Raw genomic sequence first — 27,658 nt, 5'->3', positions numbered from 1 at the left:
CATGCGAGTTATCACTCCGCCCAGCAGTATATCCATCTCACCACTGACTACTGGCTGTTTGGTGTATCATCCTACTTCCCTAGAGTGATTTCACTGTAAAGCAGAAGGGACTATATTTCATCTCAAAAATAAAATGAACTATCATGCATTACATTCTGTTTCTTATAAAATAATTACATACAGAAAGTATTTGTCTTCGTTCGTCTTTTTTCACTGCAGCAGGCTGTTTTAAATCTTTTAGCGAGGAATCAAAGTGCAAGTCAGATCTAGTGAATTTGCGAATACTTGTTTAGATAGATGCAATGGCAGACACTAACCTACCTCACGAGGCAGTGTGCGCCACAGAGTAATGTCCTGCACTGCAAGCAACGGAACAATTATTTCCATAACCCTATTGCGCCTGGTGCAGTTTGCAGTCCTGCGAGTCTTGCGACTGGGCTTTCTATGCCTGCGTTCACTGGACCATCACTGCAGCATTGAGGCTGTAGATTGCTGATGCCTAATCACTGGATAGCTATCCCAGGGTCAAGATGGTGGTGGGATGTTGCGCATCAGAGTAGGAAGCCCTTCCTTCTCACCTTACCTTTGAAATGCACATATGGTTGGTTGTCTCGTGGGGTTTTTCGCTGATAACACAAGTAGGCTGTTTTTTGCATTTGATACGGAAGCCCTTGAAGATTCTACAAGCATTGAGAGATGGAAAAAATACCAGGAGAATTCTAGAAGTATACTTAGGACAGCGTCACAGGCTTTATGCCCTCCTTTTACCATACATCGTATTTCACATAAACATATGATCTCTGCCCACAACAAAAACGCTGCTCCCCTCCCTGCTCTGTGCCACGGGCAGCACAGCAGAGTCTGAACCCATGCCCCCTTACCTCTCAGTCTGCTCACATCGGCCACACCTGTACGGAGTGTCCTACAGACGGCAACCAGCAAGGCCTCCAGATATAAAGAGGGAAAAGGTTTCCCTATTTTCAGCTGCCGCCGGAAACCCCCTCTAGCAGGTTGACAAGGAGGGAGATCCAACAGGGGGAGGACGAACCTGGCAGATAGCCGGCGGGCCAAGCAGGCAAGCAAGTTAGCAGCAGAGGCCTGTCTCTGGCTGTGTCCTGGGATGGGATACAAGTCACGTGTGGTAACGGTCACAGGTCACCGACACCAGCCTCACTCTGCAGACTGCGCATACGCGGCCGGAAATACCACGCACGCACCCTTTAATTATGAACAGCCTCAGAGGCCCGGCCGGGCCCGGGCGTGCGCGCCAGCCATATTATTAATTAAGAGGCCGGCGGGCATGCGCATGGCCTCATTTAATTTATGAAAGCGGGCCCCCCACAGCGAGAAGGGAGTGGGGCCTGTGTTACTCCCCTATGCCAACCATTTAATTAATGAAGACGCCGCCTGGCCGTGGTGTGCGCGGCTGCACGCACCATTTAATTAATGGGGAGGGTGGCTGGCCCCCAGAGCGCGGGGGCCCCCCCGCACCGCGTGGGCTGCGGGGGCCTGTGTTACGCCCCTGTTTCGAACCCGTTTCACATTATTTTAAGCCTATCATTTGAATTAGGTGCACTAGACGAGTTGTTCTGTCATCTCAGAGCCACGGGGAAAAACATTCTAGCAGAAAGGACCGCAGTGGAAGCCAACGTGGCGCTGAAAATGTGTTTACCAGCTCCATATTGAACGGACTCAGTGAGTCCAATCATTTAAAGAAGCGTGGAAGGCGTGGCTTGGCTGGGGTTCTCCCTGCAGGCATTTTGGAACAAGAGCTCGCCAGGCAGCCGCTGTTTATTTTTGCATCGCGCTTTCACTTTAAAGTGAAAGTGAGATGCAAAAATAAACACACAGTGCCATGTCTCCTTTTTTGTCCAGCCCATCCGGACTGGATCGCACGGCTTATTTACATAACACGCCTCCTTGCGATAGGAAACTGCTTCACGACCTCCGTCAAGCAGGCGATCCAGTCCGGACAAAAAAGCCAAAAGAAGGCACCCCAGAAAGCTTATTTCCAATGTCAGGCAACCGTTTAGCATAAACGGTGACGCTAGCCAATGAAAATAAGGGGCAGGGCTTTAAGCCCTTTTCTAAAACTCCCCATTAACAATAAATCTCGCCGAGCGAGCTGCGCATGTGCGCAGCAACGCTAGGCGAGACCTAAAAAGGATGAAGAACACAGCGCTCACCACGGGCTTTTTGGCCAATTGGTAAAGAACTATCCAGTCCTTTCTGCTGATCAATGCAGGACCTTTTTGACAATAGCCAGTATCTTCCTTGAAGTCTTGTATCACTGCGACTTCCAACAGGAGGCCAGCACACACAAGCCCTTGGAGTCCTTCGCAAACAGGATGCCACAGCAGGGCAAAAAGAGTCAGTCCTTGTCCTTCACCACAGATGAAAGTAGGAACTGCACGCCTACCCAACCCTCACACAGAAAATGCAGCGCTCCTCACCCAGTCCTTCCGCCATTCTTCTTGGCAGGATACTCTTGTTCCTGGAAGTAATCTAAAGTCCTGGGATTTTTAGGTGTAGTACTTATACCCCATTTTGTCATTGTTCTCTTTGCTGTAAGGGTCTCTGAACCCAGTCCAAACCAGACTTGTCCTCCCAGGTGCAGCATGACCACAGGAGGCAGAGACAGCATTGTAAAAAACGAGACACAGCCTATTCAGGTGCAAGTGAATCTCCTCCCACCACTCTAAATACAGACCAGGTCTATTCAGCCCAGCGATGAGTTACCCAGGCAAGGCAAGGCACACCTGAACCCCCCTAGTGACTGTCTAGAGTGAATACACATCCCAGCTCCTATCACTCAAGCACCAGACGCAGAATACACAAACAGTCAGACACACACAGAATGGTAAAGTAAGAAAATGCAAACTTTCTAAAGGTGACATTTTCAAACACAGAATTCAAAAACCACCTTCACAAAAAGATGTGTTAATAAATTCTAGGTTCAGATAGCCTAAACTCCATTTCCTATCTTATGCCTATTGCAAGTTGCACATGTAAAAATGTTACAGTTCAACCCCAATGAGAAACCTATGGGATAATGAAAAACGAAATACACAGTATTTCGCTATCAGGACATGTCACACACACCAGTGTATGTCCTACCTTAAATATACACTGTACCCTGCCCATGAGGATACCTTGGCCCACCTCAGGGGTGCCTTATATGTAAGAAAATGGGAAGGTTTGAGCCTGGCAAGTGGGTGCACTTGTCAGGACAACGCAGCAGTTTACAAGTGCTCGCAAAGACACTAAAATGGTAAGTCCGAGACACATTTACAGCGCTACTCATGTGGGTGGCACAACCAGTGCTGCAAGCCTACAAGTAGCATTTGATTTACAGGCCCTGGCGCACACCATGCACTTTACTAGGGACTCACCAGTAAATCAAATGTGCCAATCATATCACAATTCATACAGATAGCATATGCACTGTAGCACTGAACAGCAGTGTTATAGTGCCCACAGTCCAATAGCCAACAAAAACAAGGCCAGAAAAATAGGAGGCAAAAGGCAACAAGTTTGGGGAGGACCCTGCCGAAAGGGCCAATTCCAACAGTCTTCAAGTAATCTTGAACAATATTCACAGATTTAATATACGGCAAAAAAAGGATGTGCTCTAGAATATGAACTTGCTGTGTTTCAAATGCAAACTTCAGCATGTATCATTTATTCAAGAAGTAGATGGTAGAAATCCGTGTTTCATGAAACTCCCTTGAGTCTGCTCTGAACCGCCATGCTTTCATGAGCAGAGATTTGATAGTGATTTATTTATTGGCCTTCAATGTCGTTTCAAATGTTCTCTTCTTCTGGGACAAATTACAAATAATACTATCTGTTAGCAGGATCATTTGCAATTATGTTTGGGGACTACTGGATATTCTTAACAAGTGTAATGGGTGGCTTAAAATGAGCGAAAGAGGATTTGCCTATTATTAGAACCAAGACATCCACTGTGATGTATCAGGCCTTTGGTTTTTTAAATATACCAAAAAGTGGTGGATGTAATGCTTGAATTGATCTCAGCCACTGGTAATTACTCATGCAGCATCCCAATTCATTGTTACTTTGCACATCATGTCACCGCAGGTTGGACCCAGCTATACTCAAATCAGTCTTGACTCTGCTCCAATCAGAACAGTCCAGCCCGAACTGTCAAGCGAGGTCCTCCCTGAACCAGAACACAAGCAACCCAGGACCGATTTCGCCCTAGTTTTCAGCCGGGTACGGGAAGGACTTCACTTGGCAGTTCGGGCTGGACTGTTCTGAATAGAAAAGAGTCAAGACTGATTTGCATATAGCTGGGTCCAAACTGAGGTGACATGGTGTGTAAGAGAACAATGGACAGGGATGCGGCCCGAGTTATTACTAGTGGTTGAGATTAATTCAAGCATTCAATCCATCATTTTTTGTATACATTAGTGTGTTGCCCTAATTGGGACGGGCATGCCCAGACGTGGGCCCCTTGCACACTGTGACACTGGAGCCAAGCTGTACCCGGCTGATAAGCCCATAACTAGAGCAAAACTAGTTCTGGGTTGCTTCTGTTCTGGTAAGACTTGGCAGTTCGGGCTAGATGCTTTTCATTGGAACAGGGTCAAGACTGTTTTGTATATAGCTGGGTGAAAACTGAGGTGATATTCTGTGCAAAACAACGATGGATTGAGATGTGGTCCGAGTAATTACCAGTGGCTAAGATTAATTCAAGCATTCCATTCATCACTTTTATGTATACTTTGTCATTTTAAAGCAGAGGTACTTTTACTTTTACTCTTCCTCAACTTTGTAATATCGAGCCTTCACTGCTGCAAGACCAAGAATTCTGTAATAAATCATTCAGCAGGTCTATAAAAAGACTTAGGCATCCTCTAACGAGTCTCTCTCCTAACCCACAGACTTGCTGATAGTTAAAAGTGCTATAAGGACTTGAGTTGCGTTTTTCCAGAGTACTTATCGAATAAGGAGGACATTGCAGAAAAATGACTGAGACATATAGCCCGAAGAAAGTCACTGAGTGAGAATGCAGAGGCTCTATGTGATGAGAGCTTCTTAGATTCACCCAGAAAAGACCAGACCATGTATCTGTCATTATGGTGTTCTGGACAAAATAAGGCTTCAAACAATTTCTTCTCAAATGATGGCATTTTCCTAATCCTATTTTGCTGTGTTGTATTAATGTGCTAATTTTGAACCCACACGCGGTGCCAGGTGACTACTGAAGCACCCCAGTCAGGACCAAAGCCTTCAATTGCATCCACTGAGATTTTACAGAAGTTCTGTCTACAGCTCAACATCCATGCAGGAAACCATTTTGTCCATAGTGGATTCAGGTCTTGAAGCAGCAGTTGTGACACAGAGGTCTCCTAGACATTAGCATGTTTTGCCAGTGAGGGTCCAGCCACATTTCTGTCTCTCCATCTAACAGAGACATCCTCAGCCATTGTGATGTTGCCTTTCAGGCTGGGGAGCATTTAATTCACCTCCTGAGTATTCAAAAACCCCTCGCTGGATAAATCTGTGAAACACAGAGTCTGTGTGTACTGGTATCTGGCAGGAACTCGGAACACCACCTTCTGAGAGGGAAACAGACTTCTCCTGGTGACATTCAAATTTTCTCAGAAATGGAACTTGTCTGATAGAACTTTCTTAGTGATGCATTTGACTTGTGCATCATCTAAGAGGAATCGAGAAAAAAGTACCCACTTGATCTGCTTGGCACCTATGGGAAAGTGACTTGGGATACAGTTAACAACCTATGACCTGCCTTGTCAGTCACAGATTAAGATTGTGGTGAGATTTTGGGAGAGCTTGTGACCAGCCTCTTCTGCAACCCACAAGAGAATACATTTTGATGCCAGTGCTCAGCAGTGACAGAGGACAACCTCTTCATCCTTTTCTAGGTCTTGAAAGCAAAGAATACACCCGATTCAGGCGCGATACTCCCAATTTTCAAGCAAAAAAACTGCTTTATTTTGGCTATCTCCAGTCTGAAATTGCCTCTGCTTCAATAGAAGTCAGTAGGGGGAAATATATTCTCCCGACTATTTTTTTAAATCTCCCTCTTTCACCTTCTGAAATATTGGCATGTATGTCATAGCCTTCATTTTTGCTCGCCCATTTTTTGAGAAATACCTAATGGACAGAATCATCGAGCCACGAAAAAACAGTGAACACTGATGCCTTCATTGGAGGTGAACTATGCACATAGTGGAATTAGAGGTAATACAGAAATAAAACATGTCTGGTGCTAGGACAAAATTGCATGTTCAAATTCGTGTCTAGCATTATGCCGAGTGAACTCATAGAGTCAATGATGTGCGGTAAGCAGTTAAGAGATGTTCGCTGATTCATCCATTTTTTGATGGCTGGTGACTGTTTAGGTGGAGCGATTAAGAGGAACTGCATTATAAGAGTGTTTAATTTAAGGTGATTGAGAGTCAGCCAGTTTTGAACTTTCAGTAGAGTGGTATTGAGGGACCTGATATCTTTTGGGGAGGAGTCTTTCAGGTACAGTTGGGTATCATCGGCATACATGCGATAGTGGTGGTTAGAGAGTTTTAAAGATTTGCATTAAAGGCTCCATGAACAAGTTGAAGAGGGTTGGTGAGAGTGTGGAACCTTGTGATACCCCTAGGGTGACCAGTGAGGGATTAGATAGGGACTGATGAACCCTGAACCTTTGTGTTCTATTGTGGAGAAAAGAGGCAAACCAGTTTAGGACGGGCACTGAGAGTCCCATCCCGTGTTCCAATAGTTCGAGTAAGCAGACCTGTTTAACCGTATCGAAAACCGATGATAGGTCGAGAAGGATCAGAAGGCAGGAATCATCCTTATTCAGCATTTTGAGCGCATCATCAACAATGTGAGTAAGAGCGGATTTGATGCTATGACCGTGATGGAAGCCAGATTGAAAATGGTCAAGTAGTTGGAATTGTTCGACGTGGTTACATAGCTGGACATGGACACATTTCTCTATGAGCTTTGCCAGAGTCAAAATGTTAGAGTTGGGCGGAAGTTAAGTAGGACAGTGTGATCGGCAGTAGGGTTTTTAAGAATAGGGGGGACCTGTCCAGCCTTTGGATAGTCTGGGATAGAACCTAGAAGCAGAGAGGCATTAACTACCTTGGCCATAGCGGGAGTATGGATGGTTTAATTTCATTGAAGTAATATGATGGCAACGGGTCACTGAAGTGGTTAGATGGTCTCAATGATGTAAGAGTTTTTAGAAAGAGGTTTTCATCCTAGGTTTTAAATAGGCTCCAAGAGGCATTGTTCTTGCGGGTATTAGCTGGAACGAAAGGAGGCACCAAAGGCTGAGGCGGATGGCGGCTGAAAGGTGGTAAGATCGATAGGTGCTCCATTGCAGTCAGCAGATCATGTTCCATCTTTGTTGTCTTTTCAATTAAGAAGGTAGCAAAATCTTTGCAATTTAGCTGTGAACTGGATCTATCTAAAAGGGGAGAGATTGAGTTGGATGTTTGATTGAAGCTTAACAATTTCAAACAATTCTTTTGGTCGATTTTTTGCTAGCTGAAGTTGGTTTGTGAAGTGGTTAGATTTAGAGATTCTAATGCCTTTGTTATAGATGTTCCATAATGATCCCATATGTTTTAAATGGTCAAGGGATGTCGAGGAGCTCCATAATCTTTCCGCTAGTCTCAGATTTCTTCCTTCAGCTTTTAGACTTTCATTGTACAAAAGTTTGGAGACATTGGAAGACATTCTTTTAACTGGAGTAATTGTGTCTAAAAATGCTTGCCATAGAACGGTTGTAGTGTTCAGTGAGGTCATGGACATTGGACATATCCCCAGGGGGAGGCAAAATGGTATTACTGAAAACTGAAAGATCATCCTGGTTAATGTTTCGCAGGCTTTTGTGCCAGTGTTTTTTATTTAGCTGCACTCGATTAGTTCTCACAGATTCTGTAATGAGGAAGGTGATGCAGTGGTGGTCTGTCCAGTCACAAGGGACAACAGATTTAAGTTGGATGGAATTGGATTTCCCAATGATTAGGTCTTGGGTTGCTCCCTAGAGGTGGGTAGGGCTATCGCATATTTGGGTTGGATTGAGGTCCATAAGGAAGGTTTTTAGGCTGTTTACTGAAGGGTTGTTCATGTCATTCCAGTGGAGGTTAAATCTATTCGATGAAGGAAAGGTAGTCTTGTGGAGGATGGTACAGCGTGTGGAATATGCATACTTGCCTATTGTTTCATGCAACCTCGATGCATAGTTATTCACAGGACGAGAGAGTAAAGGATTGTAGCTATTTGACTCCAAGATTGTTACGGTATAAACAGGGGGAAACAACCACTACACCGTATTCATTACAATCCATGCTTTTACCGCGCATGCAGTTGCAACGAAAGTGGCTTGCTGTAGGGGGGAAAAGGTGTTGGATTTAACACCAACACCATCCCTACTGTTGCACAGACTGGAGTTGGCATAGTAAATGATACTATTCCAACATCCAGTGCAACCCCAACAGCAAGTCGGGGTAAAAAAAATTGCGTTGCATCGGCATGCAGGGTAAAAGCATGCGTTGTAACATCATACAACCGTAAACAGGCGATACATCCATCTTGCCCAATCGATCTGTCTAATTTAATGATGACATAGCCAGGAGGGACTAGTAAAACAAGGATGATGCAGAGGAGTCAATTAGCCAGGTTTCAGTCAGCATTAAAAGATCAGGATTATGTTCAAGGATAAGGGCGGTGATATCTGCTGCATGTCTTACTGTAGATTTGCTGTTGAGAAGCATGCATTGCAGGTTGGTGTTGGCCAGAATTGTTTGTGTGGTGGTGACTCGTGTGAGCTTGTTCGTGTTTAGGGATCAATAATTAACCCTGGGTTCTCTGTGAGGGTCAGCTAGGATTGTCTAGATATGAAAATTATTGTATGTTATTATTGGAATTATTGTACTTTAAAAAGGTTGCGAGGGTGATCGCTCTTGGTGAACCCATAGAACAAGTGGAGTACTTTAAAATTTTAAAGTATACTACAGCTCATGCACCAGAAGGAAGAAAATCTTGGACGTTCGTGACTTTGGGAGCATTATAAAAAAAAGAAAAAAAGAAAAAGAATGGAAAAAAACGTGTATTTGTATTATTAATTAACTTATATTTTCAGGTGGAGTTAGGGTGCGCGTCCTGCACCGGTGCTGGAAAGGGTCATACGTATGTATGAGTTACTAATTGATTTTGCCTGGTTTCGATTGTTTGTTTTAAGGTGTTAGAAGGTGGGTTGGGGTTTGTTTCATTTTAAAGAAATTGTTTCTTGTATACCCCTCATAATGCAAAAGTGACGCCACCTTTCTTTTTATCCTCTCCTGGGGAACAAACAATAATATGGTCAAAGTGGAAGCACGTTTTCTTGCACTATGCAAGTTTGTGGGACCTACCTCTCTGCAGAGAACAACACTTTGTTGTTATTAAATTGTTTGGGGTCAGAAGGTAAAGATGTTTTTGAAAATTTGCCGAGTTGGTTGGTGAGAATGCCAAGAAGTTAAATTAATTTGAGATAGGTCTGAAGAAATTAGATAAATGCAAAGAGAACAATTGATGCACAGAATGCAGAACAATGTCATACATTCACCCCAGTACAAAGACCTGGGCCTAAATCCATCGATGTTTTGCTCCCCATGCTATTCCAGTTTGAATCCAGCCATATGCAAATCAGTCTTGACCCTGCACCTAATCGGAACAGTCCAGCCTGAACTGCCAGCCCAGGTCATCCCTGGACTGGAAACAAGCATTCCAGGGCCGGTTTCAGGGTTTCACCCCTCATCAGAAATTAGATATACATTACCTGCCAAACGTGAGCAGGATTCTAGAGCGTTATCAGTTCGGAAGAAGATTACAAAAACCACAAGATTCAGTTGAAGCATATAACTGTTTTACAAAAGCTGGCGTCAACATGCAAGTTTGGGTGTAGTTTGGAGGAATGGTTACGCGACCAATTCACGCTTGGGTGCAATATTGACAGAGTTAAGGATGAACTATGGTTGCAAGACGACCCGAAGGTAGATGAAGTGTTGAAAGTTGCCAAGCGTGTTGAACTCTCTATTGCATGAATAGAGGTAATAGAACGGGATAACTGTGCTGGGACTACCAATAGTCTGTTGTCTGCTTCTAAGATGGCACATAATTGATCTGAGAGATTGCCGGAAGTGAAGAAACATTTTGGTTGGTCCCACAATGGAAATAAATCCACTGAACCTCTTCGAAGAAAACCTTTTAAGGGTAGATGCTTTAGATGTGACAACATTGGACATTTGGTTAACGGTTAATCATGTCCAGCCATGTTAGTCAAGTGCCAGATTTGTGGTAAGCAGGGTCATCTGGCGAAGTGTTGTAATTCTATCAAAGAAATTAAACGTGTGGAGGGAGTGATAAGTGCGAGAAAGAGGAGGAATTACTAAACTGTGGTGAAAGTGTACTTCAAGTGGAACATCTTGAAGTAAAGAGTCCTACAGATAGTGTTCATGTGAATGGTTGGAGAGTGAGAATACTCTTTCACTCGGGAGCAAAAATCACGCTGGTGCGCAGGTGGAGACAACATTTGAAGGATAAGGTTCAACTACATAAACCTGACATAAAACCTTTAGCATATGGTGGCAAGCCTATCAAGTTGCAAGGATATTTCTGGGGTGAGTTAGATTTTAAGGGCCGTTTAATAGCTGGAAAAGTGTACGTTTCATGTAAGGAAGACAGCACTGTCAGTTGGTTCCACCAAAGAGAATTAAATGTGATGCTTGAAGCTAATAGTGATCCATGTATTGGGTTGAGAGACAATTCGGCAGTTAGCCGAGTGACCATATTGTATATGGAAAATACGGATGACAAAGTCATGAATGGCTATGAAAGGGACCTGGTGGAGTGTTTGCCTTGTGAATTCAAAGATGTGTTCAGCTTAAAGTTGGGGTGTCTCACCATTTACACACACAGAATAATGTTGAAAGAATCTTCCGTGCCTGTTGCTTGCATAATGAGGGAGGTGCCTTTGACAAAAAGAGAAGGAATATTTGTTGAACCCGAAGTGACTGAATGGTTGGTGCCGATTGTGATCGCTAGTAAACCTTCTGGTGCGATTTAGTTCTGCGTGGATTGAGGCGTCTGAACAGAAATGTAGTCACGGATAAGTATCCATCCACTAACATTGCAGAAATGTTGCGTTAATAAAAGGAGCTTCTGTGTTTTCAACTCTTGATCAAAGTGCAGCTTACCATCAGAAAAAACTGGACGGGGATTTTTCAAAATGGACATATTTCATTACTCCATTTAGTGGGTTTAGGTTCTTAAGGTTCTCCTTTGGATTGAATTCAGCTGCCTCAGTATTTCAGAGGGCCATTGCGGACGTTTTTCAGGGAATTGCCAGGGTAAAAGTTTATCAGGACAATGTCCTGGTATTTGGCTCGACACATGAGGAACATGATCTGAGAATTAGACAAGTTTTAACAAGGTTTAAGGAGAGAGGTCTCACTCTAAGAGAAAATAAATGTAAATTCAGTCTCTCCAAGATTGATTATTTGGGTCACAAATTAACAAGCTCAAGTGTTAAGCCTTGGGAATGTCTTGTTAATACCATCGTCAATCTACCAGCTCCACATAATAGGGAAGACTTTGTCACTTTCATTAGACTAGCAGAATATTATAACAAATTTGTCCCCAATTTTGCTTCACGCACATTTTCCAAGACAGTTTTTTTAAAGAAAGGGGTAAGGTTTTCATGGACCACACATACAGTTTTGTGATGTAAGGAAACCTTGATATGTGCCCCATCCTTACAAAGTTTCAATACAACTTGTGGGTACATTCTTGTAACGGACGCCAGTGCAAAGGTTTTGGGTGCAGTCCTTAAACAAGTAAAAAATGGCCAAGAGGTGACTGTGTTGCTTCTGTCAATGGGCCCTCATTGGTTCTGAAAATCATTACTCAGTGATCGAGAAAGAGGTCCTGTGTATTTACTGGACAATAAGTCAATTAAAAACATTTTAATGGGGAGGTTCATTTGATGTGAGGTCTGATCATAAACCTCTGAGATGTTTTTGCAAACACAAATCTTGATGCAGTGTCTTCACTTATTTGTGGGTGGGTTAAGGCGCTACTGGACTTTGATTTCAAAGTTGTTTACATTCCAGGTACGGAGAATAAGGTAGCTGATTGCTTGTCGAAATTGATTTCCAAGTCAACGGTGGCTGAGGAGGAAGTGGAAGTCGATCACTGGGAATTGGATGAATATAGTGTGTGAAGTAATGGAGGGTGCAGTAAATGAAAATGAATTGAAGGTTGAAATCACATCTGAATTTTATTTGGAATGTGAAGGACAAATTGTCTGTTAGAAATGGGCTGCTGTGGAGGGAACTAGGTTGGTAACGCCCACAGTTTTTAGAGAGAAACTGATATGTTTTGGGCATTAGGGTCATTAAGGTGACACGAAAACAAAGGAAAGGATTAGGCTGTACTTTTGGGTTTGCAAGTTGAATGTGCAGTGAAAAACTGTATGGATAGTGCTTCTAGTGAGTAAGGTTAGGAATCAATCTATGACTATTAGAGAAATGCCTAGAAGTGTTTGGCAGAAGTCGACTTGGATAATATGGGGCCAATCTCCAGCAGGTCCGGACAACATTACGTTTTGGAATTAATTAATTAGTTTTCTCGTTGGCCAGAGATTTGTATTGCTCAATGTATTGAAACATGCAAGGTGATTTAATTTTTGAGTGAGATTTTTGGCAGGGAGGTTTTGCTTGGTTGAATACTTACTGATAATGGAGGTGCAATTGGTCTACAAAGAGATGGAAGAGTTCTTGAGGTTGAGGAATAAAAGACAAACCTTGCTCTCTATCAGCCGGAAACAAATGGAATGGAAGAGAGGTTCAACAGGGTATTAAGGGGACTATTCAATTGCCAGGTTGTATAACAAGGACTGAAGGCCAGAAATTATAGAAAGGTTGAGAATGTATAGGCTTACTTCTCACTCTGTTACTAAAAGCATGCCACTTGAGGTCTACAGGGGAAGAAGACCTAACACTGCTTTGTACGCCGGGTCTAAGCCTGGTAAGAAAAAAAAAATTGGGAATGGAGAAAGAAATGATTGAGAAGAGGAAATGTAATTTTGATATTAACATGCCACATCCTCTACTAAAATTGCGGATGGTAACATAGTGAGAAAAGTTTATGCAGAAGTGTGGAATGTCATGGTTTTCTTCTCCCACCAAGGTTATTAAAGGGTTTCCCAATACAGTTAGAGTGAGTGATAATCGCATGTGGAATTTGAACAGGATATCCCGTGTTGCTGCTGCCGCAAGCACGGCTAGTCAGGATAATCTCACATGTGGGAAAAATAAATGTCCTGGTTTAACTCAAGTTCCAGTGAGGAGATGTAGTTCACGTGTTGTGGCTCGTCCTAAGTATTCAGATGATTGTGTGTGAAGCATTAATAATTTTTTATTTAATGAATTTGTTTCATTTGCAGTGAATGATGTATTATATATGGGTAGCCTATATTGTATTATAGTTGATAAGCTGTACCTTTACCTTTTGTATTATGTTGCGGTTTATTGGGAAGGGAAGGTGTATGGTATCCTCCGGTATGATGCACCGGAGTTCTCCTATTGGATTATGGAATTAAGAATGTAATGGTGGAATGTTGGTGTGAGATAAAACAAAGAGTCAGTTGCTTGTTGCCTCCCTCTGTGAATTGGGTGTTTCATGATTCCTCTAATATTAATACATATATTTGAGGTTAGGCTTCTTCTGTGAATGGTGCTTATCCACACAATGGTATTTTTAGGGTTTACGGTGGGTGGGAGGGGTTTTGGGTGGCAAGGGAATATTTCGTGTTAAGGGTGGCTATGGGTTTTTGGCTGGCAAGGGAATTTTTAGGGTGGCTATCGGTTTTTGGGTGGCAAAAGTATTTTCAGGGTGGGTATGGGATTTTAGGTGGCTGGGGTGTTTTTAGGGTTACGGGTGTGTATGGGTTTTTGGGTGGCAAGGGTATTTTAAGGTTTAGGGTGGGTATGGGTTTTAGGGTGGCAAGGAAATTTGTATGGTTTAGGGTGGGGTTGGGTTTGTGGGTGGCAAAGAGTATTTTTAGGGTTTATGGTGGGTGTGGGTGTTTGGGCGCCAAGGGTATTTTTAGGGTGGGTATGGGTTTAGGGGTTCATAAGGCAAGACATATATAGCTGCAGACTTTGGAGCTGGGGAACCTGGTTCGAGTCACGGCGTTGGTTAAACTTCATGTGATTCTGGGCAAATCACTTAGTGTCCATCTCCGTGCTTATAAAAAATGAATGTGTCTTTGTGTAAAGGCATATATGGCATATATGTGGTAAAGTTATGCACTGTATAGATCCATTCGCTGTAATGGAGTGGCTGTAAAGACATGCGTGGTGAAGGCATGCCTAGGTTCAGTCAAGCAACGAACCTGGCAGATAAAAAGCTTTGTGTGAGACTTTTACATCATTTGCAAACAGCACCAGCTGTAAGTAAGAGGGAAGAATAATGCTCGTAATTTCCCACATGCATACTTACCACATGAGCTGCAATAGCAAAGGCCTATAAAGGCAACAATATCAAATTTTGAAACAGCATGACATTTGGTGTCCATAAGGCACACTCAGCTATGCCTGCAACAGAAGTATACCTTGAAGAGCTGGAACCTAATTGAGCCTTCTGGTAGGTTTCAGTCTTAAGTAAAAAGGCAACGAGGGTGGCAAATGAAAATGTAGCCTACTTATACTCGAAGGCAGATAGATCTTGCAATGGTAAATTCTTTTTTTTTTATGTAGGCAGACACAGCTTCCAGTCTTCCTGGACCAGGCCCATCCTAATATTAGTAATAACTGTGACAGGGAATTGGGCAAGCTGATAATAACTATGGGTTGAGAGTGTGGCACTCACCAAAAGTACCCAGAGAAATATATATTTGGGGGGGGGAAACACGAATATATATGCTGAAACAGATTTTGAGAATGCTCACTCAATATTTAGTATTAGTCCTTTACTGGAGCACCATTTAAAGAAAGTAAGTGAAATAAAATAAAATAGTACATTAGTAAATATGAATTGATTTTCCACCATTATAACACGAAAACACGCATTAGGTAACATTGAACAAGATGGGTAATACCAAGAACCACTAAAACAGAATTTATCACAGAGGTAGAGCCAGCTGAGCTCTTGAACGTGCACTTAACAGAGGTGCTATGGTGTACCTCACACTTTTGGGTTGGGATTGCGACCAAGAGCAAGTGTGCTTGGCCACATTGAAAGTTAGATACTGGAACCTCTGGGGCAGAGGATGGTCCAATCTTGATGTTGTCGTTTTCCCTATGTTAGCCTAATTGTGTACGTTGTAGGCCGCTTTTATATTTGCACACGTTATTACATAACACGCTAGCCTTTGTGCCACAATGTATTTTCACACAGAACCTGCACATGTTTTTGTATTTTGCTCTTTTCCTGGGATTTAGTTGGAACACTCTAAACAAGGTAAAAAAAACATTGCCCCTTGTTATTCTCTCTGGTCCGCCACTAGCACCTAGACATATTAAAGGAAGGCAGCTGTTGTTTTTGAATACACATATATATGTACATAAAACGGAGGACAGGTGTTCTGAAAAAAGACACTCAGCGAAGATCCTGAAGCAAGGGTGCTGCGTCAGCTGGGATGTAGAACATCCACCTATGTATGTTAAGGTACGGGGTCTGCCACTAATCCCGGAGATCTATAATATATAATCATTTAGCTTCCGAAGAAAGTGGGGTGTGGGGGGTTCAGGCTTATCTGTTTTATAAAATGACAGGGCTTTAAGAGGGCAAGTGAGGCACTATAGCTAGTCAGACTCGGGCTCATACATACTGAGGTGGTATGGTGACTCAGTCCCTACATGCTGATGTTCTATGGTTGTAGGCATAGTTCTGTTCTCGATCAGAATCCTTACAACAGGAGCAGCCGGAGCAAGCAGAGGCTTCAACTTAGAGAGCGCCTTTTTTATAGCAGTACCGTCGAACAGTGGGCAGAGGAGATGGACTGCCACTCTGACCACAGCTCCAGATCAGAGATTGTGGCAAGAAAGTGAGCCAGGAAAACATCCAAAATTGAGGAGCGATAGGTAAGAAGTGTTGAGGCCCTTGAGAGCGGTCCAGCCTAATGACAGCTGTCTAATCAATGCAAATCATTCTGAGTACTTTCTACTGCAGACTAGAGGTGCTAGTGAGTGGGCATCATTGAGAGTTCTATCATTCGATTGAACACAGCTCCTCTACACCAATATGCCACTTAGAGAAACACAAACCAAGCGAGAGAAGGACAAAAAGGACTTTTTCAACCAATGGAGATATCAGCCCAGAGGAATGACCATGTAAAGGAGGGACCTCATGCTGCCAACTTAACTAGCGGTGAAGCACTGCTTCATGATCTCTCTGAAAACATGATGGAAACTACGATCAGGAGGTTTCTTTGAATTATGATGGTCTTGAGGATCTCACAGTAAACCAGCAACTGCTGAAAGTTGAGTCAGGAGCATGTCTAGGATTAAGCAACAAAACAATACAAACCTTTCAAGGGACGTGGTATTACAGCTATCATGTGTCTGTAGCAAGAAACGGAGATGTTAGACAACATGTCCAGGGACTCATTTGATAGTCCTGGGTTTTTCTCAGTTGTCGGAGGGAGAAGATATCAAGTATATAATCAGTTAGCTACTTGAGGTAGAAGAGGCGGGTTGTGAAGCAGCGTCTCGATTGGAGTTATGTTTAGTGCTCCGCCTCCTAACTAAGGGAGAGCCCCTTGTGCCCCTGAGAGAAGGCCCATGGGGCTAGAACTGTCCTTTTGGAAGTGGGGACTGTGCATTAAAAAAAGGTTTTTACACTTGAAGCTTTGACTCTAGAAAGTTGATCTTTAGAATCAACAAAGTTTTTGCTTACAAACAGTTAAAAAAAGTAATTTGAACAAATGTGATAGACTACATAACCTTCTGCAATGCTCAGCACCGCTACCCAATTTCTCAGTTATAGATTTATCAACATCTGACTTCAAACAATACAAAAATGCAATATATATATATAACTGGACATTACATACCTTGCATGCTGACATACACAGTGGCAGATATAACACAAATGATGGCAGCCACAAGACCAATGAGGCCAATGAGGTAACTTTGTAGCAACATTCCCCCAGTGCAGTCAAAATGACCTTTGTGTATCGAATAGAGAACAACAATTCCAATCCACCTGCAAATACAAGGATGGGTAAAAATACATATGTTAAACATGGGCCATCCAAGTTACCCTTCTGTTATATCAGGATAAAAAAATCTTGATCTATATAAAAAGGAATTTAATATCTCATAATTACTCTGTTTACTTTTATTTTGTCAATTCCATTAGTTTTTAAGATATAAGGTTGAGGATTTAGTGCATGTTTTGTAGAAGGCATTTCAAGTTGCATTAATATAATATCACCATAAGAAACGTATTTTAAAGTGCTGTCATCTAATTTGGGCAGAACATTAATATTTAACTTCTCACTGACATGTTCATATCCATTAATCAACTTACAATATATAATCAAATGAAAAGACAACATGTATTTACAGGAGTGGAAAATGCTGGGCGTTATGTGAATTTGAATATCAAGTGAGCATGCAAACAACAGTTCCAAACTCTAAGGGTCAACAGTATCAAAACATCATTGGTACAATCTGTACAAAACATAACATTTTGTCGCATAAACTCCTGCCTTTTCCTGTTGAATTCCTGTCCATATTAAAAACCATAATTGAAAATTTAAAACAGGTTTATTTACATGGTTATCTTTTTAAAGAATCTTACAACCGTTTCATCATTGTTTTCCTACAATTACTCCCTCAAATAGCTTATGAAAGGGAGAGAGTTGATGATAGAAGCAATGTGGATGGCAATAGTTCTTAAAAAAGTAAATCATTCTCTCGGGCAGTAGTCAGTAGCCTATTTTCTTTTAACCTAGATCTCTAAAGCAGTGAGGCCTGCGCATTGAAGCATGCAACATGGCGACACCTTTGCTGTGTCCAGTGGCAGCTGCTCTAATTTTGGGGTGGTGAGTCAATACAGAGGGGAGACAGGAGTGAGAGGAAAATAAAAATAAAAAACAACTTACCTGCTCCTGCCGCTGCCTCGGTGCTCCTCATTCCAATGTTGGTCACGATGCACAGCCTACTAGGGGGCAAGCACAGTGCTGCGCTCTTGCTGGTAATACGCTGTGATTGGCCTGAGTGGACCGACTTGATGCTCGCTCAGGCCAAGGAAGCCTGGGGCTTCTCTTCAACCCGGCTGTATAACACCGCAGGGCTGAAGAAAAATGAGAGCGTATGTTTGTTGGGCCAGCCTGAGATAGCCAGCCAAACAGACATGCACACTTACAAGTGTCCAAACATTCCTCCCTGACTGTGACGCTCAGCAGGATGGCCTTGCCCCCGCCCTAATTTCGGCTGGGGATAATGAAAAATAAAATGATAATAAAGTGCTTTTCTTATAATTTTATTGTTCAGTGGGGCGACCATTCTCCACCATAACTGATTAGCCACCACTGGCTGTCTTAGAGGAGAGGTACTGAGAGCAGAACAGCAGAAGTAGCTGGCTGGGGGTGGTGTTGAATCCCCATGTCAAACCAGAGACTGTGGAAATTTCAGGTGACGCAGGGTAGAGCAGTGAAGGAGATAGAAGAGCTGCTGTGGAAACGATGGCAGGTGACCACAGTGGAGTTGGGCGAGAGCCTGCTGTTAAAAAGGCGAGGCTCACACACACAGAGCGGGCCTCTCAGTATCAACAAAAGTCACAATGAACCCTAAAAACATTAAACAACGTTCGTTTAGCCTGAAGAAGTTTTTCAAACTGTAACCACGCAAACAAGGGGGAGACAGAGAGGAAAGTACAACTCCTGCAGAGGAGAATGAAGGGGAGGCTTTTATCTTGTCTTCGTTAAAAGCCCTGTGGGGCACCACAAAGCAGATATTGGAAGATAGCTGCATTGGAAAAGACCATGAAGTACTTTTGAGGTTACTGCATCATAGAACAAGTGCTTAGTTCCCTGAAAGAATAAATACCGTCAGTTAAACAGTCTATAAAGACCACAACATCCAGAGAAGCTGGTAAGTTGAGGAGTCTCTGGTCGCCACAGTTTGTAACCGACCGGTAAAAATGGGGCATCTTGAAAAGGAGGCTAAAACCATCACGATTTGGATCCTGAGGTTTTCCATCCTAAACCCAAGATGGACACTAAAGTTAGGAGGTGGAACACTTCCTTAATGAGCCATTACAGGTGGCGAACAGGGACTGTTCGTATCGGTGTAGAAAGCAGTTAATTATCTAATAGAGGCGGAGAAGGACAAAGAGTAGACAGGGGCTGAGTTGTGAATTTGATGGACCCACTTCAGCGTGATAGAGTGGATAAGGCACTAGCAAAGAAAATCAGAATTGAGTCAAACGGCTCCGGGGTACATGTGTTTTCCAACTTCAGTTTTGTGATCCTGAGGGGTAAATATGAACCACAGGCTATGAAGAGTAGCTTTCCTATCTTGTTCTGGAATAGTCCCCCTGGTTTCCTGCAAAATCCGAGTGTGTGAGATTGAGAAAGAACATGGTGTTTGCAAACGCAGAGGCGGCTACGGAGTCTCTTAAAAGAAAGAGTCAACTGGAGGCATGAGCACAACCCGAGAGAGGGGGCACTGAGACATACTGTGGCTGCATTCATCTCAACCCTGGATGGTGCTCGGACCACCAGATGGTCTCCGAATATAGGCTCGAAGGATTATTTGACAAGACAGTTTCTATAATAGTTGCATACATTGAGATATTTTTAACCATCTTTTTTCTCTTCTTCACAACATGCTGGGGACTTAGAAGCAGGCTTATGTATACAAGTCTGTTTTGAATATTGAGATGCACCGGTCTGTAAATGGTTGCTTCATTGTTGAGATAAATATATTTTTGACGTGTCACTACTTTTATGACAATAACCAAACTAGAGTTCTGTTTACAATTGACAACTATCTCTACTGGATTTTGAGGACTAAATAAACAAGCATTTGCAATGCAATAGGTCTCGCATTTGTGAGAGTTAGAGTTATTAGTGGTGTGAATTATGATGTCTTTTACCCATATGTTTTGCTTTGGAGTAGATGTATGTGGTGTGGAGTAGAAATATGTCGGTTGGATTGTAATTGTTAGTTGTGGAATTGTGTGGTGTGGATAGGATTTGTGTAGTGGAAGTATGTGGCATGGTGGGTACTGGAATAATGTGGAGTGGTATTGTATGTTATGGAGTGTAATTAAGTGGAATGGTATTTTGAGGTTTGATGTGGAATTCTGCGGTTTGGATTGGATGTATGCGGTGTGTTGAGCAATTATGTTGTTGAGTTATGACTTTGTATTTGAATTATGTGGTCCAGAATTAATATGTGTAGGGTAGAATTGTGTAGTGTGAAAGTGTATGACGTTTAGTGTAATTATGCTGATTGAAATGATGTGGTATAGTGTGGAGTGTATTTGTGTTACCAAGTTTTAAAATGATGAAACAATTATAAAGAAAGGTGGCCTTTTTTGTGCACACATTCCCCCCAAACAATATTTGCTTCCAATAAAAAAATGTCAGAAAAGAACAACTAAAATGTGTGAGATATGGGAGACTGAGAAGGGCTCTTCCCATTCTGTGAAGTGGAGGAAGGGGCATAAATTGCATTACACAACTGTGTACATTGAAACTAAAACCTCAATGAAAAGTTAACGAGCACATGAAAGAGGTTTTCCGAGAGGCTAGAGCCTATAATTGTTTTCCTGTAGCTTCGTTAATGCTGGTTGATTTTGAAAGTGGATGTGCTGCTTTATCGCTAGGTCATTTAACAGTTTTCCTCTCAACCATTGAAAGTGCATGGATTTGGCTATCTGTTTTTTCATAGCAAAGGTATTTAAGGTAACATGAGCACCATGTATGTTACAAACGGACAGAATCCTTGAACAAAGAATGCAAACCCTTGACTGCTATTTGTACTTTCCAGAGTTTATTATCATAAAAACTGTTTTCAGCGCCCTTTCCCCTGCTTTGTGTTTTAATATCACTGCAAAAAAGATAAGCCAACTAAAGGGCGTATTGGAGAAGTGTTGCTTGTAACCCAACATACGCCACAGGTATTTTATACTAATGTAAATGGTATCATTTAATAGTACAATGTGTCATATACATTCATCAAAGGAAGCATTCTAGAAAAGTTTAATTTGCCTAACCACCAAAGTTCTGAAAATATTTGCCAATTTCAAACTACATTTGTTTGGTTAGTGTGAACTGTGAGGTTTACCAAGTCTGGCTTGAACTCAACCGCACTGCATTGTTGGACTTGTAGTTTTGGCATCCCTTGGGAGGCCCACCCCTCCTAGCCCAAATGGGAGAAATGCTGCAGTACGCTAAAACATTGGGACTGACTGCCAGCTGTCCAAGGCATGTGTCTGCAGGGCTTCAGTTTCCATTGATCAGAAGCAGCTCTCATCATAGGCAAAGATGGAGACCCCTATTTGGAGTATAGCGTTCCTGTTAATAGGGTGAACCAGCACATAAAAAAGTACCCCAGCCTTAGTGAAAAGTGCCATTACTAATACTTCCCCCGTAGTGAAACATAATACGAAAAATTGCATCATGGTGAGAAATGCAAGTACTGTAGAAACATCCCATAATATCATGTGTGGTGTGGAGTATAGTTAAACGTGAGAGCACTCAATGCCTGACTCTAGTTGCCACCTAAATAAAATAGGCAAGCTCGGCTTTACCATGATTGACTTTTAAGTGAATCCATCCTGATGTGAGTAATTAATAGACCCTGAAAATTTTATTAAATGCCCGTGGCAGGGAGCCGCGCCCCTATCTTCTCAGCGCTGTATAATTAAAATGCCACTCTCGGAGACACTTTTTGCAAATCGCCAATTGTGGGGTCGTTTTAAGTAAGATATTGCTTAAGATTTTCACTTTTGACTTTTTAGCAGCGAGGCAGCTACCGAATGCAGGGCACTCATCCTCGGTCTCTTAAGCAGGGAAGAGCCGCCAGAGAGGCCCGCCCAGGCGAGTAGAACTGACAGCTCTGTGTTTACCTCCGTGTGTGCCTTACTCCATGCACGCCATGAGAGGGCAAAGTAACCTCCCACCCCGTAGTAAAACTACAGGCCGCTCTGCTCACCATATGATCCGGAAGAAGAGTTCAAAGGCTCCGGGGAACACCAGGTCGTCGCTGGCTATAGCCCAGCGCCTGCCGAACGCCACCAGCCCAGGCATGCTTGGAGCGCGGGGAGGCTGTCTGCGCTACACCGGGGATCGACGGCCTGCTCCGCGCTCACAGCCGCCGCGGCGCACACGGGTCGTCCGAAGGAGCCGTCTCCAGGGCCGCTTGGTCCCCGCTGTGGACGATGAGCGCATCCCGGCGCTGACAGGCCCGCGCCACCGGCCGCCTCTTCCTGCAGGGTCGGCCCACAATCACGAACCGTGGCCTCGGCTACCGGTGTGGAGCAACATCCCTGGCCCCCGGCGCTTCCTCAATTGTCTGCGACGCCGCCTGGGCCGGCTGTGAGGAGGCGCCCCCAAGCGGCGTAGCCGCTGCAAGGAAACTTGGCCGCTAGTTGAACTGGGAAATACAGCAGCAACTATCTAATGCTGTGTGAAATTGTGGTGTTTGTATTTTTGGGAAAATATTACGAATCTTTATTATAAAAAATGGTTAACACGAGATAATATTAATTAAACAATCGGTTTTTATATCAAGGCTGTGTCTAGTTGTACTGTGATAGTGATATATCTCTATTCCAGGTAATTTGTAATTGTATTTATGTAGCGTTTGCGTTTGCTACTCCTGTCAAGGCGTTGAAGCGCGTTTTAGCGAGTAGCACGCTACTTCACAATCCAAAAGGATTAGTGGTGAATTAGTATAAGGAAATATGACGCTGAACATCCTGTAATTCTGGGCAAATCACTTAATCTCCCTGTGCCTAACAAAAATGAATGTGTCCTTATGTAATGAAACTGGCGCTATGATACCCGATTCGGGTCAAGTTCGCGCTATATAAAACTGTAAAAAAAAAATATATATATACATGAGTTAATTTGAGCTGTGGACCCATGGGAGTCTGGTAGTTAGACTGAATAGAATAATGGAGGGATAGAAGAGGGATTAGTCTAGAAAATGTTATTTGGGAGATCATAGTCGTAAAATGAGTTTTAGGCAGCAGCGGTGCGTCCATTGGGGCGTAGGGGCGGAGCCCCGCCAGCCACCATGGACGCATCGCGGCCGCCGGCCGTATCTTAAAAATTGCGCAGGGGGGGGATGGCCTGCTGCAGCTTGAGTGACAGTCCACACACTCAGGCTGCAGCAGACCGTAGTGCGCAGTCCCGCTGGGGAACTTACAGTACGCATGCTTGAGAACGTTTTCAACTTTTTCAAGCATGCGCACTGTAATTTCCCCAGTGGGACCATGGGGTGCTTCACAGTGCTGCTGTAGCCCGGGTTTCCTAAGGGCGAAAGGGCGAGCAGCAAATGTGACCCCCTAGCCAATCCTGGCACTGCTGCAGGGCCAGGATTGGCTGGTACACCTGCGCAGCATCCCATTGGATGCCGCGCGTGGGGTTGGCCCGGCGGCAGCATTCGTCTCGCAGCGCAAGCCAAGGAGGACTGGTCGTAGGACTGTTGGGTGTCATCCGGAATCGAGTTGTGAGGCCCTGCACTCTTCATAAACGTTGGCAAGTGTCAGGATATATTTCAAGGCGGCCGCTGGTGTGTGTCAGAACTTTACACTCTAAAATGTTTCCCGTGGCGCTCAGAAACATAATTTGCTCCACAGTACAGAAAGGCATAGTATGTAGAAACCAAGACCTGCGCGGCCCAGTAGCCTTTCTATTCCACACGCGTGCTGCAGGATTATACCCTCCGCCGGCGGTGCCCGATTCTGGTTTTCCACAGTGAGTTTATTTTATTTATTTATTTTATTACCAGTACCAAACAATTCATTTTAGCTCTGGAAACGCGAGGTCTTTCTTAAAGAATGCTCGGTTGTCGTATCAGTCCATGTCCAACCTTTCCTGCTTCCTCGGTGACGTTGACTGTAATATCAGCAGCTGAGGATTGAGAGAAGCGAACGCCTTCCTTGTAAACGGGGGGCTCTGCCGTCTGCAGGGCCCGCCCCACTGACCTGCCCAGACTCCACCTAAAGTGTGAAGTGCACATTTGAACAAGAGGCAGGAGGTTCTTACGTTCGCTCGCTCTCTCTACCACGTCTTAACCATACACCATATAAATAAATACAAAACGAGCTGCCCCATCCCCCTAGCCCCTTTCTATTGTTCATTTTGAACAGATGAAAACCTGCAGCTTTGTAAAGTCACAACATATGACCGAGTTCGGTTGCTGTCTTATCATAAAACATAACAATTCAATCTGTCATAAAAGTTTACTTCGAATAAGTTCTTGAAATTTTACAACATTGCAGAAAACTAAATCTCATGCGAATATCCTGTAAAAAGTAACACCGAATACAAGTAAATCAATATTGATATATACAATTTATATAACAAGAAGATATTCTTTACATTTCATAAATCTTAAAGGTCGCTTTTCGCAACATATACAAGTACGCTACACCTGTAGAGTCCAGCTGCCTGCCTGTCCCATCAGGAAGTGCGCACATTTCTTCCTATAGAGTCCAAAAACAAACCAACAGAAGCACATGTTGGGGAGAGCCAGGGTAAAAGGTTGGGTGGTGGGGCTGGAGAAAAGGGCAGACAGCATGAGGCTAGCATCAGCCACTGGCTTCTGTGTTTCAATGTAAACAGTGAGCAAAGCACAGTACACTGTGAAACATGCTCTTAACTCACTGTGCTGTTTACACCCCCGATTTACATGTGAATGACCCAGCACGCCACCTGTAACCAGGCATCTCTAGGGGGGAGGGAGGTAGAGAGGGGGTGAGGAGAGAAGCTAGGTCACTGCTGAGAGGGGAGGGCAGGCACGAAGGAAGAGGAAGAGCATGTGAAACATAGGGGGGGAGAGTTGAGGGAAAGAGTGACCCAAGCAAGGGAGAAGAGATAGCTGGGTGGAAGAGAAACGTGTGAGGTTAAGGACAGTAGGAGGAAGTGAGGGAAGAGGGGACAGCACGTGGGAGGGAGTGACACAGAGGGAGGGGTGACACAGAGAAGGAGGGGGTGACACAGAGGGAGGTAGTGACACAGAAGGAGGGGGTGACACAGAGGGAGGGAGTGACACAGAGGGAGGGAGTGACACAGAAGGAGTGAGTGACACAGAGGGAGGGGTGACACAGAGGGAGGTAGTGACACAGAAGGAGGGGGTGACACAGAGGGATGGAGTGACATAGAGGGAGGAATGACACAGAGGGAGGGAGTGACACAGCGGGAGGGACTGACACAGAAGGAGGGTGTGACACCGAGGGAGGGTGTGACACAGAAGGAGGGGGTGACACAGAGGGAGGGAGTGACATACAGGGATGGAGTGACACAGAGGGAGGGAGTGAGGGATGGAGTGACACAGAGGGAGGGAGAGGCAGTTGTTGCAACGCCAATACGTTGATTGCTATTGGGCAGTACTTAACTTCGCAGACCACGAAATCGCACGCCCGGACAACGCGTTTTGTTTTTTGTACCCCTCTGTTTCATGTGTGAACTGCTCTTTTATCCTACTGAAATGAAATTGTTGTAAAAAAGACAAGAATACATATCCCATATCGGTCCGTATTTAGCCAGCCACGCATTTCCCAGAGTGTGCTTGCTGCCCGTCCTATAAGGCACCTGGACGCCACCCAAAGCGTTATGAAGCGCTATGTAAATATCATTACTGTTGGGGATAGTCTGGTCCGCTGTGCATGAATTGTGATTGGCTTTAAAATCTGTTCCCTAAAGTGCAATTTATATCGGTGCATATTTCGTCAGCCACGCATTTCGCAGATTGCGCTTGCTACCCGTTCGATAAGGCACCTGTACGCCACCCAAAGCGGTACGAAGCGCTATGTAAATACCATTAGTGTTCGGGATAGTCTGGTTCGCTGTGCATAAAATGTGATCAGCTTTATAATCGGATTTCTAACGTGCATTTTTCTTTTCTGCTGTGTACGTTTCTTTCGCTTGCAATTACATTTTTAATGCACAGTGTTTTCTATGGGAACGCAAACTGGCACTGACTGTACATGATTTACGACCTGATTCTTTAAACATGGCTAGTTTTTCTTTTTAAACCTAGTTCATGTACATAATGGAACGACAGAGGTATTTGTGAATACATTTTTTGCAGATCGCTCCTCCCGTCTACAAAAGGCCCTGAAATGATTATGTCTGCAGTACTGATAAATGTGTCACGTATGGTGTTAACCGTCTGCGTGACTCGTTTTTTATCTTTATCACATTTATCATTTTCGAAGAGTTGCAGAACTAATTGCTTTCTGTTCATGATCAAATGTACCCGTTTTGATAATAATTTGACCTTTTGAGGCAATCCAAATCTATGAAATCCGAGAACTAAACACTATTGTCCAGCTCGCTCCTCCCGTCTACAAAAGGCCCTGAAATGATTATGCCTACAATTCCATCCATCCACCCTGTACAGACTTACATGAAGCAATTATTAAGTATTTGTTTGCGAACTATCCACCCATTCATCCATCCACCCACCCTTTGATCCATCCACATACCCATCCAGCCATCCTTCACCCATCCACCCTTTGAAACATCCATTCATCCATGCACCATTTCATCTAGCCATCCACCAATCCTTCACGCACCCACCCTTTCATCCGTCCATGCATCCAGCCACCCTTTCATTCAGCCAGCAAGCCATCCGTCATCCACCCACCCTTTCATCCATCCAGCCAGCCTTTCACCAGTCCTACCATACACCCTTCATCCATCCACCCACCCTCTCCCCATCAATCCACCCATCGCATTAACAAAGGAATGATGATATTGACATTGCGCACAATTTACGTTATTTGTAGCTTTGTTGAGCGTTTGCAGTATTAATGAATGCATTACAAACAATTCAGTCAACTGGCATTAAGTATATGACCGTTATTAAGTATATGAGCGTTATTAATACGCGCGTCAATAAGCTAAGGTGACATAGCCGCTGTTTAAAATAACCATGTCTTCAGCTTTTTCTGAAATTAAAGAAATGAGGTACACTTTCTCAGAGACTCAGGAACAGCGGTCCACAATTTGACTTTGACAAGGATGTTTTTAGGTCTTGTGGTAGCCAAGACATTTTGATTTTCCTAAAATTGTATACAATATACTTACCTATTGGGGCTTTCAGCCAACCGAATTGGTCTGTTGTTGACCCATGTGCACCCTTGACTTGTGCCTGATTTCAAAGCCATGTACTTCAACATGGCTAATGTCCATCTCGGTGGCCATGTTTAGGTCACCAAATACTTCATAAGTACCTGAGTATGAGAGACAGTGTAGGATGTGGGGCTATTTAATACATGTCCTGGGGCCCAGTTCCACTTTTCAGGTATTGGGTGACCTGGGAACTGAGAGGTTAAATCACAGGAGGGGATGGGAAAGATTGGAAATCATGGGAAGGAAGGCGCATTTATCATGTGGAGGACAAAAGAAAAGTAACTGAGA

General features: G+C 43.6%; 1 protein-coding gene across 2 annotated transcripts in view; it reads right to left on the bottom strand.

Moving 5' to 3' along the window:
- The window catches only part of DAGLB (diacylglycerol lipase beta), a 254,600-nt gene extending 231,831 nt beyond the window's left edge, over nt 1-22,769 (bottom strand). The window contains exons 1-2 of one of the 2 annotated variants that reach the window (XM_078665138.1): nt 22,218-22,769; nt 17,099-17,250 (exon numbers count right to left, since the gene is read on the bottom strand). In XM_078665138.1, coding sequence (XP_078521264.1) covers nt 17,099-17,250; nt 22,218-22,312 — 247 coding nt within the window. In that variant the 5' untranslated portion in view covers nt 22,313-22,769. The remainder of the gene's footprint in view (nt 1-17,098; nt 17,251-22,217) is intronic. The other variant, XM_078665137.1, reaches the window with a different exon arrangement.
- Nucleotides 22,770-27,658: the final 4,889 nt, after the last annotated feature.

The sequence above is a fragment of the Lissotriton helveticus genome, chromosome 10 (genome assembly GCF_964261635.1).
Source record: "Lissotriton helveticus chromosome 10, aLisHel1.1, whole genome shotgun sequence".
Classification (NCBI taxonomy): Eukaryota; Metazoa; Chordata; class Amphibia; order Caudata; family Salamandridae; genus Lissotriton; species Lissotriton helveticus.
The sequence above is the reverse complement of the archived record's forward strand: the minus strand, read 5'-3'. Positions and strand labels throughout refer to the sequence as shown.